Genomic DNA, 17,990 nt, shown 5'->3' with positions numbered 1-17,990 from the left:
TCCATCTCATCAAGTTTCAGAGGATTTTATTTAACTGTTAATGTCAGCTGATTGAAGACTCTCACACAAGGATGTCCCAGGTCTGTCCACTGCCACTGCCCACTGCTGATGGAAAGTGGCAGTGAGTAAAGAGTAATTGGGCATTGGTGCACTGAGGTGGAACAGGGAGGAATCACTCATAACCCTGGATACAGTCACTAGCACTCAGCCAAAGCAGGGACCAGGCACATGTGGCTCAGGGATGGTGATGCCATGCTTTTTGGCGGTAGCTTGGTCTTTGTCCAGATGTGAAGCTGTACTCCCAAGTGTGCAATAATTTAAACATTTCTATTTAGAATGGAGAGGGGGGGTGGTGTTTATTCAAGAAATGAAGCAGTCTTTCTCCCTTTACGCACAGTTCGCTGATGATGAGGTTAGTGGCAGCCAGATGAGGAAAACTTGGGAATACTTGGAAATTGCAGTGAAAATCAGCAAGAAAATAATGCTTACACAGTTGCATATACACACTGCAACCCTGCTATCTGAAGCAGGTGTTTCTGCTTTTAAACTTTTTTTTTAGAGAAAAGAATCTTCAAATATGTTTTGGGGGTGTTTTCTTCCAGTGAACAGATGTCTGAGGCAGGCCAGGGAACAACTTAATGCATTTGTTTGCCTTCATCCATTTACTTCTGACTTCTTCACATTCCTTTATCACTTCATAGTTATTTGAAGTCCAGTAACATTTTATTATATTTTATGAGATTTTGCTACTGAAACTCATTTCTTATGAGATTTGCCCAGACCTTCCCAGAATGTATGTGCTTATACATTTTATTACACTTTTGAGATATTTACAGTGGCTGTGTGTGACTTGGGCCTGTCACTTTCTCTGCTCTCTTTGAAAGCATTTTTGCCTCTTGTGCTGGATTAGGTTAAATAAAGCAGTATCCTTCAAATTGTATACTTTGGTCTTCTAAAACAAGGTTTATTCTCTTCTCCCTTCTCTCCCAAAGTACATCTTGCAGTGAATGCATGCATTGTAAATTTGTCCCTTTTAAAAATTTTACTGTCTCCCTACAATTCTATTTTACTCTTGCAATCAACTTTTTAAATGTAGGATCATAACTTTTTAAATGTAGGATCATAACTTTTTAAATGTAGGATCATAACTTTTTAAATGTAGGATCATAACTTTTTAAATGTAGGATCATAACTTTTAACCATTGAAGTTTTAGGTTTTTACCATCTGGAGATTCACCTGATGGTGAATGTAGCCATTACCCTGCTATGCTTACGGTCAGGTCTTACATTTTAAAGTCCCTCATACTTTTACTGTAATATTGTTCTTGTTACCTAAAGAGGCTCATTGGTTACTTGCTGGATATGGCAGGCATGTTTTGAATGAAGCTACAAAACAGGTTGAGCACTTCATAAAATGTTTAGAAATACAAAGTGGCATTTTTGAGCCGTGGACCTGGAATTGGAATAGTTGCCATGAAATGTACAGATCCTAACGTTTGTACTTACTGTAAATTTCTATAAACCTATAAAATGTGAGTTAAAAATGCATGGATGAATTTTGAGTCTTAAACCTAGAAATGAAAACCAATATTGTTGACAAGGTCTGATTTCAGGAAGTATTATCCTTCAGTCAATGTATAGATTTTTGTCAAAAGATGGAACCTGCAGTCTAGGCAACAATACCTTTCAAACAAAACAGAAATCATTAATTATACAGATCAACCTGCCAAAAAACCACAAAAGTCTGTTTCATCACTGTTATGGGAAGTTCATGCATGGTCTTTTTCAAGGTACCTTTTTTTTTAATTGTCTCAGTTTCAACGCTTAAAAATGAATAGCATCAGTTAAGTTATGTTTTGGAATTTTTACATAAGATACTAATCATATGCACTTGAATACCTTCTGCTGTAAGCTGCCTGAGATCAACCCGTTTCCCTGCCACATCACAAGTTAAAATGGGTGATCAAAATACCTGCAAAAGGTGAAGTAAACTATGTGAAGATACATCCATTTTTTCCCAAATTATGTAGTTACTTTTGTATAGTTTCTCTAATTTGCTCAAGTGTTTTTTTCAGAGTATTTGTTTCTGTTAAAATGATAGTAAAGCAAAACTTAAGCACATACTATTTTTTATATGTAGGTTTCTACAATCCAGGAACTTGTTACTGGTTATGAAGCCTCTTTGAAAACTTGTGACCTTTTTAGTACAAGTGGTAAGTTTCTGTGGTCTTATGTTAATTACCCTGTAACTACTAATACTGTTCATGAAAGTTATCAAGAACTGTTGAAGTGCTAATACTTTTTGCACAAAAATAGTTACTGTATTTTCTAGTAAAATAATTCATCACAAGAAATACTTGGTAAAATTGCCAAGCTTTGTTTTTGTGTTCATTTTTCAAATGCAGTCTTCAGCTTTACTGGTTATTGTAACCTTTCCCATTTTGTTGCAGAAAATGGAGAGAAAGAGCCCCCAACAACACTGCTTTGGGTTCGGTATTTCCTGGCACAGCACTTTGACAAACTTGGCCAGTGTTCTTTGGCCTTGGATTACATTAATGCTGCAATTGCAAGCACTCCAACATTAATAGAGCTATTCTATTTAAAAGCAAAAATTTACAAGGTAAAAGGGGAATTTGGACATGTGGAGTACCTAGTGTATTAAAAACATATCAACCCATCAGACTGGTGTGAATGTGTGGGTAATATTTCAGTTAGCAGTTGTTATGGGCATCAGTTTTCATGCGGGTTTCTTTTTGGGCACTGTTTTGTCAGGAAGGAAATGAAAACCCTTTTGTTTGGGTTTTGCAAAGCCAGTCACAAATTACAGTGAATTGTAATTCTGAAAAAAATCTGGGAGTGGGGGGAGTGAGAATAACACTGGTTTTGGTTCTGATGGAGAAATACCAGTAACAAGTACAGATTTCAGGAGATGGTCAATAGCAGGCCTCTACTGAAAGTTAACTATTTAATTTCTCCCTAACAGCATGTAGGTAACATCAAGGAAGCTGCCAAATGGATGGATGAAGCACAGTCTTTGGATACTGCAGACAGATTTATCAATTCTAAATGTGCTAAATACATGCTGCGAGCAAATATGGTGAAGGATGCAGAGGAGATGTGCTCTAAATTCACAAGGGCAAGTATATTGCATTAATTAAGAGGTGTTTTGCTTGCCTCTGGTACTTCTTAACTCATAACTTTTGATCAAAAATCTTTTATTAGTATCCATTTTTATTACAATACTTCTGTGCCTGATGGTAAGGAGCTACACAGAATTGTAGAAGGGTTTGTATTGGAAAGAGCCTTTTAAAGATGGAATAGTCCAATGCCACTGACATGGGTGTGGACATTTTGGCTAACTTAGGTTGCTCAAAGCTGCATCCATCCCAGTCTTGAACACTTGCAGGGACAGGACATGCACAGCTTTCCTGGGCAACTATAGTCCAGTGTATTGCCTCATTCTCGCAGAAAAGATTTCCTTGCATCCAGTATAAAGCTGCCCTCTTTTAGTTCAAATCTTTTGCTGCTGTTGGTATTGCTGCTGATCCTGGTGAAAAGTCTCTTTCTTTCTGTCTTATGAACTTCCTGTATATACTGGCAGGCTATTGTAAGGTCTCCCTGGAGCCTGCCTGCTCTTCTCCATGGTGAACCTCAACTCTATATCTTTTGTCACAGGACAAGTTTCAGCCTTTTGATTTTTCATGGTGTTTCTCTGAATCTGTTCTGATTGGCTCATGTCCCTCTTGTGCTGGGGGCCCCAGAGATAGATGCAGCACTCCAGTTGTGTAGCCCCACTAAATACTGGAAAAAAGGTTTTTCAAGGGTAGTTGTCCAGGAGTATTTTTTATTGCCATACTTCAAAATACTGCTTTTGAAATGCATCTGATGGATACCTCATTGTTTCCCCTTTAGTACCATCCAATCTAACTAAACCATCCGATCTATGCCCTGGAGCATAGTACTATACTCATTATGATTTAGTATTAATATCAATTAATTTATATTTGAACATTTCATTCCTTGAAGCTAGTATTACGCACAAAAATTTTGTTAAAACAGTCTATCCCTAAAAGATGGGATAAGGACTTTAAATTCTATTTTTTTTACATTGGACAAAATTTGTATTAATAAATATCAGATTTTCATGTAATTTATGGAACGAAACATGAAGATTACTTGTGGGATATCCTGGAGTACATAAATTAGGCTCCTTCGTTCTTTTAAATTCTAGATGTGGTAACACTTGAAATTGGATTCAAGCTTGCTAGGTATTTCTAGGAATAATTGAAAATTTCATTGCTAAAACTCATCATGTTTGCTTGTCAGAAGTGTTAAAGTAAGAAAGACAGAATTTTATCATAGACATCTGGAAAGACAGGATATCATCCTCAGTAACAGTACTGGGTCTTTTATCTGCTATAAAGATTGTTCTGAAAGCCTAATGGCTAATATTAATAATATATGGGATGTTTTTCCAGTTCACTTACTCTAGAGCTAATTATGACTATTATAAAGTCTCAATCCTAGGATTTTTTTCTTGTCAAAATATCATGTTTCAATCTAACTTTGCTTATTTAGACAAGCAAGTTCTAAGAAATGTGTAATAATGTGTTCTAAGAAATGTGTGATAAAGCAGTGAATATATTGGTGGATTTATGGACTGGTGGATGCCACTTACCTGATGGGGAAAAACTAGCTAAAATTGTTTGCTGAACTCAAGGAATATTTTTGAATAATGTTATTTTGTACCCCCAAATTGTAGAAGTGAGACTGTGCAAGCATGAGTTCATCTTAAAAACCTCTTAAGACATTAATCTTCAGGTAATTGGAGTCTCTAAATAATTTCAATCTATTACTTTCTGTCTGGGAGAGCACAGAATATCACAAGTGTTATTCTCACTTGAACCCTGGGTGTTCATGTCCTGTTGTATTCCAAGTACCTTGAAGGATTGATTGTTTGCTCCTGATGGCCTGAACCAGGCACTGAATGATGCAGCTGGTAAATTACAATAGCAAAACCTGATGATAGCTCTTCTTTCAGGAAGGAACTTCTGCAATGGAGAACCTTAATGAGATGCAGTGTATGTGGTTCCAGACGGAATGTGCTGCAGCTTATCAAAGGCTGGGCAAGTACGGTGACGCCTTGAAAAAATGTCATGAAGTAGAAAGGGTAAGTAGGTGCAAACACCACCCACTGCTTCCCCAGTATTTCTCATACTCAAATGAAGATATTTGTTGATGTAATCAGCAGAGTTTTGTATGCTAGAGGCATGTAAAACTACTAGTATAATGGCTTTTAACAACAGGCTAATACTTGATGATTTTTTGTAACAGATGTCTTCTCTAGCTATTATGTGAAAGACTATTATTGAAGTGAAAAGGTTTCAATATAAAATACCACATCTTCTATGCAGCTATTCCTACATTTACTTTATGCTGACTTTTAACAATTGTGTTTCTAATCAGAATAGTCACATTTCAGTTGGCTTTTAGAGTGCCTAAGTCTTTGCATAATCACATTATAGACTTTGTTAACTGAAATTTTTCCATACCAATACATTCTTTTGAACAGTCAATAGTACAAGGATATGTCTATACTTGTTGAATATTGCCTGTAAATAATATCAATTGTAACTTTATTCACCTGTCTCTAATAAAAAGTAGACTAAGTGTAAAGGATGAATATATGAGTGTGTTCTTTTTTTTAAAGCATTTTTTTGAGATAACAGATGATCAATTTGACTTCCACACGTACTGCATGAGAAAGATGACTCTCCGTGCCTATGTAGACCTTCTGAGATTAGAAGATGTGCTCAGGAAACATGCCTTCTACTTCAAGGCTGCCCGATCAGCAATTGAAATTTACTTGAAGCTCCATGATAATCCTCTTACCAATGAAAGCAAAGAGCAAGAAGTGAATTCAGGTATCTACTCTTTAATGAAGGTTCATATGTTGACACATGTAAAAGCTTAAGCTAAGTAAGTTACGTGTTACAGAGTAAATAGAACACAAGTTTTCCTCTTGTCTTTTGCAATAACTGAAAAGAGATCATAGGTAACAGGCTACAGTTTGCTCTGTTCACATCCCATTACTTTGCAGAACTAGAACATGAATGAACCTAACTGTAGTTTTGGAGTACTTGCGGAAGAGTGACATTTCAGAGCATTAAAATCAAATTCAGTTCAGCCATTAGATAAATATTATTAACAAATTAATTATGGAGCAATGGATAGATTTTGTGGGAAAACAGTCTGAATTATAAGAATTTGATTTTGGTCTCATGCATTTAATTAATTACATGGTAATACTAGTTACTACTGCATTAAGTTTTACCACTTCTCACACAACTTGAGGACCAAAGAATAAATGGATAAATGTGTTAGTGATATTAATACATTTAGAACATTATTTAAAACTAGTATTAAATGGACAACAAACATTCTTAGGAAGCCAGTGGGGTGTAGTTTGGAAATTTGAGGATTCAATGGCAGATTATTTGAGATTTTTTTCAACTTTAGGATAAATAGTTGCTTCTCCTTTAGTGGAATTGCAGTTACTGTCGGCATTGCAGTGGCTGTTGACTAAAGCAGTGAAATTCATGTCTGGCTTTTTGCAAAGGGAAAAATATTTGATATGAGGAAAAAGGGACGCTAAACTAAAAATGCCACTTAATATTGCAGATAAATTCTTACCTTTATTCAGAGGTGAATAAGTTTTTCTATACCTGCCTATGAGTAATGAAGAGGCATATTCGAACAGTTGAACTTGCACCTTTTTTCTCTCCAACTTTAGTTTGTTTCTGTATATAATGTAAGATTAGTGTGTGGCAGAGGATAGCAGTATATTATAAAGGTGGGTGGTGTCTAAGAAGTCATGTTAGTTCATTTGCCTGCTGCTCATTGGGATCCAATAGGCTTATCTGTGGGAGAAGGCAGCGCTGTGTGGATGGTGCTTCCTTGTGTCAGAATAGGGATGACCCAAGCAGGGAGGTCATGCTGCCCTAGCCTCAAAAAAGATGTGTTAGTCCCTTGGGAGCTCATTTTTCTGTGCCTTGCCACATTTAGCAAAAATTCTATTTTCAGTGAAACACCACAGTAAACAGACTGGTGGCTGTAGTGTTATTCTGGCTAAACTGATAATTTCCCTTTTGTTATCCCATGGCATTTGCCTGAAATCGGTACAGTTATCATGGCTGTATATTAGTCAGACAATTTAATGGAAAATAGCAAGTTTAGCATGTTTTCAGGTGGAGTGTAAATCCATCTGGTTATTTCTAGATGGCATTAGAAGCAGGCCAAGCTGCAGTCAAAATGAGAGCTTAGCGTTACCGTTGTTCATTTTCTAAGTTAAGACCTGTGACAGATGTAACAACTTTATGTAGCTAACCTTTGAAATCACTGAGGTTTCTTTAACAGCCATGTAAGAGAAATTATGCAAGATCAAGTGTTATGTTAGGCTGTAAATACCAGTCCAGCAGGAGTGTTGGCCTGTGTAGTGGTGATACTCTTGTGACTGCTGGTAGTTATGGAAATCACTTAAAAATTTGCCAAATTGAGATGGGGAGAAGCATAATGACCTGAATTGTCTGAGAGAAACAAGATTTTGAATTAAATACTTTATATGTTGTCTGTTACTTTAATCTGTAGAAAATCTCTCAGCCAAAGAATTGAAGAAAATGCTTAGTAAGCAAAGAAGAGCACAGAAGAAAGCAAAACTTGAAGAAGAAAGAAAGCATGCAGAAAGAGAACGACAGCAAAAAAATCAAAAGAAAAAGAGGGATGAAGAGGAGGAGGAAACTAGTGGACCCAGGGAAGAGTTGGTTCCTGAAAAACTGGAAAGGGTTAGCATGGTCTTTCTTGTTGAACCCCCACGATTATCATAAAAAGCTTATAATATGGGTTTGCTATCAGATTCTCCTAAAAGAATCCAGGTGTTTTTATAAAATCATTTTTGCATACAGGCATACAGAGGTACTTTTTTGTAGTCCATCTCTTTTTACACTGAAGAGAAGTATTTTTCATCAATAAATCCAAGTTGTACATTAATATTGTTACTGTCCTTAGATTTCAGGGATTTTTTCCAAGCAATAGGTCATATTCATTAAAATAGATACTGAACAAAAAAAAAGCATTTTGCTTGAAGAAATCTGATTTTCATACAGTGAATAGTGGAAAAAGTAACAGAAATTATTGCAATTTGTAAAGTTTGAAGGCATGAGCCAGTATTTTGCTATGCATGAAGAGCTACCTCCATTATCACAGTAAACTTCAAGCTTGTTGTCTAAAGTGGTTGTGTTTAATAGTTTCCTAAATGCTAAATTACAGCACTGAGTGCACAAGCAATGCCAGAGTTAGCAATGATGTTGTCTTTGTCAACATGAGATGATGAGTAAACGCTTTAACATTTTTATTTAAACAGCAAAATTTGTTATGGTGCAGTTTAATCCAGAAAGCTAGCTTCACCTCACCTTTGACCCCTGATTATTTAAATGCTTTGAGTAACAGAAATGATTGGAGGACTTTATTTGATGTTTATTTTAAGCCATAATTTTCACTGTTCTTTTCTTAAAACAGGTAGAAAATCCATTAGAAGAAGCCATTAAGTTCCTTATACCACTTAAGAATCTTATTGGAGATGATATAGAAACACACTTATTAGCATTTGAAATATACTTTAGAAAAGGTAAAGTACTGCCTAATTTTATTTTTGCTTTACAAGATTTTAGTGCTTCAGTTCAGCTGTGTTATCCAAGTGTAGTGGAAATGATCTGAAATACTTACCTGACTGAAGCTGAGGCATGCATCATACCCAATAATAGAGTAAATAGCATTTTTGTTTAGTCACCCTTCAACAGAAAAAGCCCTAAGAGCAGATTATATTGTGGTATGTACTCTTAAATACTGTGGAATTGTATTTGTGGTGTGATCTTTAATTATCTAGAGGAGACCAAAGCTAAATAAATGGTAACACCTGTGCAGTGTTGGCAGAGTTGGAGCAGCAAGAACTTCTGCTTTATTAAGCAATTTGAATGGGAAAATAAGCTTAGTTTCTAATTCTGTGTAGAAACTGATGTTTCTAGTATTTTACTAGATTTACTAAAGAAAACAGTAATTGATTATGAAGAGAAAATGTTCTGTGTTCTTAATCTTGGTTTCCTAATATTTTTTCTTCTTCTTCCCACAGGAAAGTTTCTGTTAATGTTACAGTCTGTCAAAAGAGCTTTTGCTATCGACAGGAATAACCCATGGCTACATGAGTGCTTGATTAAATTCTCTAAAGCTGGTATGTGTGTAGGAAATATGTATGTGTGTAAAATAGATATTTGTGTAATTATAAAGATAGAAGTTACATTTTGCAAGTACATAATTACATATTTTTGTGATGTGTACTCCTGAAACACAAACAAAGAAAAATAAAAACAAATATGTTTTTTTCATGGCAATACCAAAGAAAACATAGGCTGTGCTACCCAGTGTACTGTGTATGTATTATACCTTCCTCCATTAATCCACCAGGTGGACCCAACAACTCATTTTGGCTAGATTTCACAGAAAAATGAGTGTTCTAAGGATCCTGGAAAACCTTAATATTTAAGAAAATAAGTGGTAGATATAGGAGAATGATTCTGTCTGTAACAGTTTGTGTGGTGAACATATAATAGAAAGTTTACATGACAGAGCATCCTTTATGAAAGTTTCCTCTGTAAATGCATCAGCAGTGTTTGTGTTGACACATTTTGATCTGTGTTTCTGTGCACAAATTCTAAAACTGGGACTTTTAGCAGTGATTTATGTGGTTTCAGTGTTTTCTACAGTTGTTTAAATGGCAATTTTTTTTGCTTCTCTCCCCCCTGCCTACCCTCTTCTAGTGTCTGACCATAGTAACCTCCCAGAAATTGTGAGCAAGGTCCTAACACAAGAAATGCAGAAAATATTTGTTAATAAAAACCTGGAGAGTTTTAATGAAGAATTTCTCAAACACAATGCTACCTCCATTCAGCACCAGCTGTCAGGTTTGTCTAACTTTTTCATGCTCTTGAAAAGGAGATGATTTAAGTGATGTAAAACCAGAATCTTTATCTGCAATCTGCAAGGGCAGGTTGGATAGGGCTTAGCGCATCCTGGTCCAGTATAAGGTGGCGCTGGGAATGGCAGGGCATGTGGAACTAGATGAGCTTTAAAGTTCCTTCAAATTCAAACCATTCTATGAATTCATACATAAATTCTAATGAGATGTAAAATTATGTGGTTTGGGGGGGAGGGGGGAGGCATTTCTGTCTGCTTGTACCATTTTTTAAAAATGTACTTCACTTTATTAGATGCATAAGAAATTTGCTCCTTACCTTCAAAAAGTACAGTCAAACCACTATAGATACTCAAGTTTTGAAGCATTGTCATCCTTCCTGTTACAGCTTATTTTTTTTAAGTATTAGAAAATATAAAACAAAATCCCATATCCATTAGCAAGTGCTTTTCCCTGTTTTCTTTTCAGCTGAAATATCTCTGTTCCTACTCATAACTTTATCATGTAGCAACAGCATCAATAAAAGTACCATGATGGACTTGTTATGCAGTCTTTGCTTTTCTGCTTCATTGTCAGCAGTGAAAATGTTGAAATCTGACACTCAGACACTGTTTATATAGAAGAGCCACAAGTAGCTGCTGGAGCTAAGTCAAAGGAAATTATGAATGATTACGGAAAGTTTTGGAATATTGATGTGACTTGATAAGCTGGTAGAGAAAATAAAATGCATTTCCAGCAGTTAAGGAACAAAAGTAAGTGTAGTTTTATCAGGCACTTCAAGTACTTAGTGCTAACCTCACCTGGTCTTTGAAAGTGACCCAGGGTCTGTCCAGAATAACCAGAAGTAGTTAGCTTCAGAGGATTGCTCGTTACTCTAAAGGAGGGTTACATAGAGTACCACAAAATTCCATTGGCTTCTGTAAGATCTGTGTTTCAGGACAGCATTTTTAGAGAAATACTTTTACCTCTTTCCTGCAAGCAGGGTCAAGATTTGGGAACTCAAGTACAGATCTCTCAGCAGTCAATTGGTCCTAATTCTCAGGGATGTGTTCTTCTACTCTTGGGACTGTCGAACATCTCATGTCTCCTTTATAGGTCTTATTTTCTGATCCTCCAGTGTTATGGAAAACACTACAGTCCCTGGCTAGGTTTTTAGTAGCCTTAGGACTTCAACTGTGTGTCCGTCTTCTGTTTATGCTGGAACAGGTTTGAGGCAATTGACTTACCTACTGTACAATTTTAAAGTTTCTTGAACAATTATCTATAGTTAAAGTTTGCATATGAAGATGTGGAAGACCAAAGCCTAAGTCTGAGAGCACAAATGAGTGCTTGCTCAGCTTAAAATTGCTAGTAAAAAACTGTAAGCAGACTTCTAACCTCTTTCCAATTTCTGTACTAAAGCCTCCCTAACTTTAGGCAAGAGTAACTAGGCTAATATAAGTGGTTTGGGCAATAATGGCTCTGCATAGAGTCTAGCAATTTATTTTCTTAAACCTTAAAATTGCTCTTACAAAAAGCAGTAAGAACTAGGAAATTTTCTTTAATTAGGAAAACTAATAATTGGGGAAATGAGTTGAGCAAAACCAAAAGACAGACAAAACATCCAGAATGTGAGGTTTTAACTTTTCCAGTAAAATGATTAAGCTTTTTGGGTTTTGGAGTAGATTACATAGTGGTGTGGGTCTGGACTTTGTACTTGGGCAAAGGGGAAAGTACATGAAATGCCAACACCATTCATTAAGGTGGGATTTTAAATTAAGGCAGCTGTGATACAAGGAGCAGAATTTTGCAGAGCTGCCCAGGCCAGTTTTGGCAATCTGTTTGTGCTCTGAGAAGCTGTGTAGTTCCTTTCCACCAATGTAGTCTGGTCCAGGCAAAGCACCAAACTTGTGCTGCACTTTCCTTGTACCTGAGCTGTCCTTAGCTCTGGGTGAGCAGCCACGGCCCTGTGTTCTGCCATGTGGACTGGTCTGAACTTTTACTGGGTCATGTTCCACAGTTGTTTAGTAACTGTTGTTCACTTAGCTCCAGTACTTCTAAAGAGAATTCAGTGTGTCTCTGAGAATTACTCACTCCTGCGTTTGTTGGATGGATTTCATTTAGCCTGCTGACTTGAAGGGCTTGTCATCAATGTACTCTGTGATATTTTTCTCTCCTGAAGACCTGTCAGTCAAGTGAGGCATGTCACTCTTGCAGGAACAGGTCTCCTGTATTATTCAATCCTTATGCTTCTAATAAATTTCAAAATGGCTTTAGTTTCATTAGTTTCCAGTTGCAAATCAGGGAGAAAGATATAGTTTATTAAAACTTGTAAGAAGTCTAATTCACGTTTATGTGTAAGTTTTCAGGTTCTGTTTGTCTCTATATGTTGTATGGCATTTAGGAAAACTAAACAGTATGGGTTTTGTCTTGTGATAAGGTGCAAAGATGATGTATTTCCTGGACAAATCAAGACAAGAAAAGGCAATTGCTGTTGCAACTAGATTGGATAAAAACATGAGAGACAAAAATGTGAAGGTAAAAGATACAGTATATAAAGCCACCAACTGTGTGGGGTCTTAAATAGTGTATAATTTAATGCAGGATAATGTGCATGCTTTATTAACCATGATAAATGATTACTTGAAAGAACAAGGTTTCAAATCTTCCCTGTGAGTAGAAGATATGTAAATACCGATAGAGAAGCCTGTTTGCTCAAACTAGTGTTGTTTAACAATATGTGCCCTTAAAAATAAACAATTTTGAATTACATTTATTAACTGATGCTTTTGTTTCTTTAGACATTAACGAAGGTTTTTGAGGCGTTGCTTGATGGCAGTTTTGGAAGCTGCCATGCTCAATGTGAAGAATATCAAGCAGCATGTCATAAACTGTTTCCTTTTACATCTGCCTTCATGCCTGCCACAAACGAAGACAACAGCAGCATTGCATCTGTGAATCACACGGCCATTAACCATGATTTGCTGTCCAATGAAATCTGAAGTAGTGTGTGCAAGCCCTTGTGTGTGTGTGTGTATACCTACATGCACACATGTGTATGAAACTCTGACTCTCATTACATGCTGGCTGGATACAGATCAGGGTTACTTTTCCAGGTTGTATTTTAATATCTTTAACAGGTATCTAAAACAAAATATTTGGATAGTTAAATGGAGTATGCTATTAGGGTTTTTTTCCTCCCAATGAAAACTGCCAATATTTATGTAAACATCTTTAATCAGCATTTTTCATGTTTATACTTGTACAGGTTTAAGTCTTTTAATAATTCATCAGCCCTCCCTCACAATAATATGGATATTAAAGACTGCTTTCACTTAAGTGTTGTTACATATGCAGATATATGTGAACATATCTTGTTAATAAATTATCATTTGAGAGTTTTTAGGAGATTAAGACTGAAGTGCTGCTTGAATTGCCCTCTTTGTCTTTACTGTTCTTTAGGGGTTTTTTTCTGGATTGTTTTGGTTGGATTTCTTTTTTAATCTTTGGTCAGTTTGGTTTCTTTTGAAGCACAGCAACAATGAAAGCATTGGGGGGGGTTGCATGTTTTTGTCAGGTGTGTGTCTTATATGGAACCAGTGTTGACAGATATGAAGATTAGGTTTGTGTAAAAAACCCAAACCAACAAATATCTAAGGCTTTTTGAAACCTATTCCCTCTATCTTGTGTTCCATAGCTATCGTTTCCTTAGTTTTATGGTCAGTTTAACATTTTAAGGTTTTAATATCCTGAAGCAATTCCCTGAGAAGACATAATGAATTTGAATACTGTTGTTTGTCCTTTGTTCCATCTCCCCTTTCCTCTTCTTTCTTCTGGTTTCTCCCCATTTGTTCACCTATTGACACTTAGGATGAAAAAGCTGCTCCAATTTTGTGCAAGTGCAGAAGGTACAGTAATGGGGAATACAGTTTTTCTCTACATCATAAAGACTCACTGGTGGGTGTGCTGTATTACCTCCATTAAAAGTCTTAGTTGTCTACTTAAGTATTATGGCCAATACTCCAGAATTTCTCCTGCCTAAATGCTATTGCTGTAGGTGCTGAAAGGCAAAACAGAGAAATATGTTTTACATTTTAAAACTGTTTAAGGGAGCACAAAGAGGCTGACTATAAATCATAATGAACCTTTTTCTTACTTTGTATTCTGGTGCATTAACTATTAAATATACAACACATCAAAATGGAAGTTTAAATCTAATATACCTATTTAAAGCATAGCATTGCTAGACAAAATGGCTACATATCACATGACAGCTTTACATTCTATAAAGACTGCTATCAAAACATAATTATACTGTGGCTTGTACAGAAAATTTCTGGAAACCGTAATGGAATTATTCAATCTCGGTTTGTTTTTATTTCACTGCAATGTAAATAATTTCAGTAATATTAACTAGCCCCTCAAAGGCAAATACCAGTTCATGAAGAGGGGATTTTATTAAGACAAATAAACTGTTCTAATTAAAATTCTCCTTTGTGTGTCATCTGTTTAGATTAAAAAAAAATGTTGAATGGAAATTTCACTGTAAGATATTGCCAACATGTTATGCTGTAATAAATTATTTTGTACACATTTGCCTTTGGTTTGGAATTTTTGCATATTTTTGGCAATCAAACTTTAACCCATCATTTTCATTTTTTCTATTGAGTTGCAATATTCACTGGTTTAATGTTAACTCTGTAAGTAGTTATGAAAAACATGACTATTTAGCAGATTGAGATGTGTATCTATAAATAGTAATGGCTTCAGACTGCAATCAATAGATTTGGATCAGATAGCAGGGAGAAATTATTTCCTGTGAGGATGGTGAGACACTTGAACAGAGTGTTCAGAGAAGCTGTGGATGCCCCATCCCTGGCAGTGTTCCAGGCCAGGTTGGATGGAGTTCTGAGCAACCTGGTCTATGGGAAAGTGTCCCTGCCCATGGCAGGGGGATTGGAATCAGGCAGTGTTTAAGGTTCCTTCCAACCCAAACCATTCTATGATTCTGTGATAGTAACACTGACAAGTAGTGATGTGGTTTTGTCTTAAGTATTCACCATGAGCTGTTTGCTGTGGAGCACCTGGCTCAAAGATGTCTTAGGCAGGGAAAGGTGGACCATAATAAGATTGCTTTGGCTCAGCAGCACCTGAGAACCACTTGCACTGTATGGTAAAGACATGAAGTGATACAGTGTCTTCTGTCTTTTTTTAGTGATAATACTTCTCTTGCTGGAGATGGAATTCAGGCCTTCAGAAAGAAGGCTGTGGCACTCTAGATTGGACTGCTTATCCAGTCCTGTGCTGTTTAACTTGACACTTGAAGTCAGATGTCAGCAAAAACACCCAGGGTTCCTCTTCAGCAGTGGATTCCTTGATAATGTAGATGAATAGCTTTCATATCTAGGCTAAGAGTTGTGGGAACTTAATTCTGGAAATTGAGTCTTCTGTCATGCAGTGAGTGGTTTTGTTTTCTCTTAGAACTGCTAGAGGCATGCAGCCTGCCGTTTTCCTCAGGGCTGTCGTTGCAGGTGTGAACTTCTTGGGGTAACAAATGCCTGGCAGTCTGATCTCTTCCAAATTTCATCTTTGTTGCAGATGGGCAGGGTGTGCTGTGTACCCTAGCACCTTAAGGTGTCCAGGCACAAAGAAGGGAAATAAGCAAATGCAACACAAGGCTGCTGGCAGAATGCAGGACCTCATTTATCTAAACAAGCCTGACAGCATTAGATCATTCAGAGAGATGAGCTAAATTGAGCAGCTGAACTGATAAAAATGTTTTATGTTTTGACTGCTCTGATTTCTGGTGGTTAATGAGTTCATCAGACTCATCTGGCCAGGACCCAGTGCAGGGAAGTGTGGCAGCAGTGCTCTGAAGCAGGGCAGCTCCTCTTGTGTTGCAGTGCAGGCACTGCTGCTGCTTGGGACACTGCCAGCACTGCCAGCTAGCATGGCTCAGGATTTATCCATGCTGACTAGCAGGGTGTCAGAAGTGTTGCACTCCTGGTGTAAGAAGCTGCCCTTCTGGTTTGGCCTTTCAGTCTGGATCTGCTGTGGCTGTGCCCTTCCAACAGAAGGAGGAGCTGAGAACAACAGGAGTAGCAGCAGTGCTTCCTGAATGCATAATGATGAATGTAGGACTAACCCCACTGGGGTATGTGTGCAACAAGGCACGGGTACAATTCTGACTTGACCTTAGGTTTGCTGCCCACCCCCACCAGATGTTCTGCAGCCCTATGATTGTGTGAATTATTCTGTAGTCTCTTGCTATATAGGTTAATTAGGCTTCATTTGCTCTTTACCAGTCTTGGCAACACCTTCAAATTTCCTTCACAGTCTGGATGTGAAGCTATAGATGCCTTGATTATGATTGCTATTAATTGCAGTACATTTATTTACTCACCTGTCTTGTTTTCTGGATCTTTGAAAACCTTTTGTTTTGAGCTGGTTTGTAGTGGCTTTTCTAAAATTCCTACTGCTGATCCCTTCACCAACTGAATAATTGTGTTAACAGCATAAATGTCAAGAGAACTCATTGACTCAACATCTAATCTAACCTCACACTGGGTCCTGCCATCTCACACAATACCGCTTTCCTTCTGTTCCTGCAGGCAGGCATACCCCAAGGCTGACAACTTCTCATCATAGAAAATAAACTTGTTCCAAAACCCAGGCCCTAGTGGAAAACCCTGACCTGATACATGTACAGATAGCCAACATTTAGTCCTGAACTGGTAATTAAGGTGAAAGAGGTGGTGTCTCACATCTCTGCAGCTGCAGCATGTAGGAAGAGGTCAAGCATTAAGTGTGACACAGAAGGTTGAAACATAATTGTGTTGGCATGTGTGAATGCACTTGCCACTTGCTGTTTCAGCAGCAACATTATATGTACTTATGGCATTTGTTTTTCCAAACTTTAACTGCGGCTCCTAATGAAAAGTTTGTGGATTTTCCACTAGAGGGAAGCCTTGCATCCAGAATATTTTCATAGTAACAAAACGCTGAAGTCTTGTAGGTGGTGTTTTGTACTAAGAGTGTGGGGAAATGCTTATATTTTTCCTCCTTTCAGGCATTGGAGAGAGGTCATTGTTCTGTATGTGCTTCAAAATCTGAATTAGACTCGTGTTTGTATAACCTAGCTGTCTGTAGGCACTGATGGGGGGATCTCAAGCTGAGAGGGCAGTTGGTTAGACTTACTTCAAAGCACTGGAGAACAGACATTTTGGGAAAATATGTTTGAGCCCACAGATGATCAGATCAGCTCTTTTGGGAAATCCCATGTCCTGTGCAAAAAGTTTCACTCAACTCCGTTCCTGCCTTCAGGCTGTTGAAGAGAGACAGAACGTGTCAGCCTTGAAAATTAGTCTTCATTCCAGTTAATTTATCATGAACTAAACACGTTGTCTGTTCCCCACTTGGACCTTGCTGCTTGAACATATTTCAAGTCTAGACAAAGTATTTGAGAACGTGCTGTTAGCACTTAGGAGGAGGCTCAGGTTTTGAGAGGTTCCTAGATGTATTTTAGGTATGCAGTAAGGTGGAAGAACTAATACATGGTAGTTTAAGGACTGATTTAAGGTGAAAAGGGTGGTTTCTCACATTTCTGCAGCTGCAGCATCTAGGAAGAGGTCAAGCATATGATCTATAAATATGATAAATGCTCATATTTAAAGCAACACAGAAGGGAGGAAGCAAGGACCAGAGCAGGAACTGTTTTCCTCTTCCCCATACAGTGCCTAGCACAGAGAACCCCTAGTTTGAGGGGGTGTAGTAAACCCCTGGTTTGGGCTGTGTAGTAAACTGTTATAAAGCCTCTTTGTAAATGCAAGCAAATTATACCTGCCTGAGGCCAGGCTCTGTAGACAGTAGTGCAAAAGACATCCAGGAATCCACTAAAGGCATCAAGCACCAAAGGAGTCTGTTAACTGCCACTGGAGAGATTTAATAAAATGTTAGCTAATCCATCCGTTTGATTGTATTTCAAATG

The 17,990-nt window shown here is 37.4% G+C and overlaps 1 protein-coding gene across 3 annotated transcripts in view; it reads left to right on the top strand.

Annotated features, from left to right (window-relative positions):
* Nucleotides 1-14,596, top strand: part of NAA16 (N-alpha-acetyltransferase 16, NatA auxiliary subunit) — a 62,005-nt gene extending 47,409 nt beyond the window's left edge. The window contains exons 10-20 of one of the 3 annotated variants that reach the window (XM_063149373.1): nt 2,141-2,213; nt 2,451-2,620; nt 2,984-3,136; nt 5,042-5,170; nt 5,711-5,924; nt 7,648-7,841; nt 8,575-8,683; nt 9,185-9,283; nt 9,870-10,013; nt 12,444-12,541; nt 12,805-14,596. In XM_063149373.1, coding sequence (XP_063005443.1) covers nt 2,141-2,213; nt 2,451-2,620; nt 2,984-3,136; nt 5,042-5,170; nt 5,711-5,924; nt 7,648-7,841; nt 8,575-8,683; nt 9,185-9,283; nt 9,870-10,013; nt 12,444-12,541; nt 12,805-13,005 — 1,584 coding nt within the window. In that variant the 3' untranslated portion in view covers nt 13,006-14,596. Of the gene's footprint in view, nt 1-2,140; nt 2,214-2,450; nt 2,621-2,983; nt 3,137-5,041; nt 5,171-5,710; nt 5,925-7,647; nt 7,842-8,574; nt 8,684-9,184; nt 9,284-9,869; nt 10,014-12,443; nt 12,542-12,804 lie in introns of those variants that run through there. The other 2 variants (XR_010026800.1, XM_063149374.1) reach the window with 2 other exon arrangements.
* Nucleotides 14,597-17,990: the final 3,394 nt, after the last annotated feature.

Source organism: Melospiza melodia, chromosome 2 (assembly GCF_035770615.1).
Source record: "Melospiza melodia melodia isolate bMelMel2 chromosome 2, bMelMel2.pri, whole genome shotgun sequence".
In the NCBI taxonomy this organism is placed as follows: Eukaryota; Metazoa; Chordata; class Aves; order Passeriformes; family Passerellidae; genus Melospiza; species Melospiza melodia.
The sequence above is the reverse complement of the archived record's forward strand: the minus strand, read 5'-3'. Positions and strand labels throughout refer to the sequence as shown.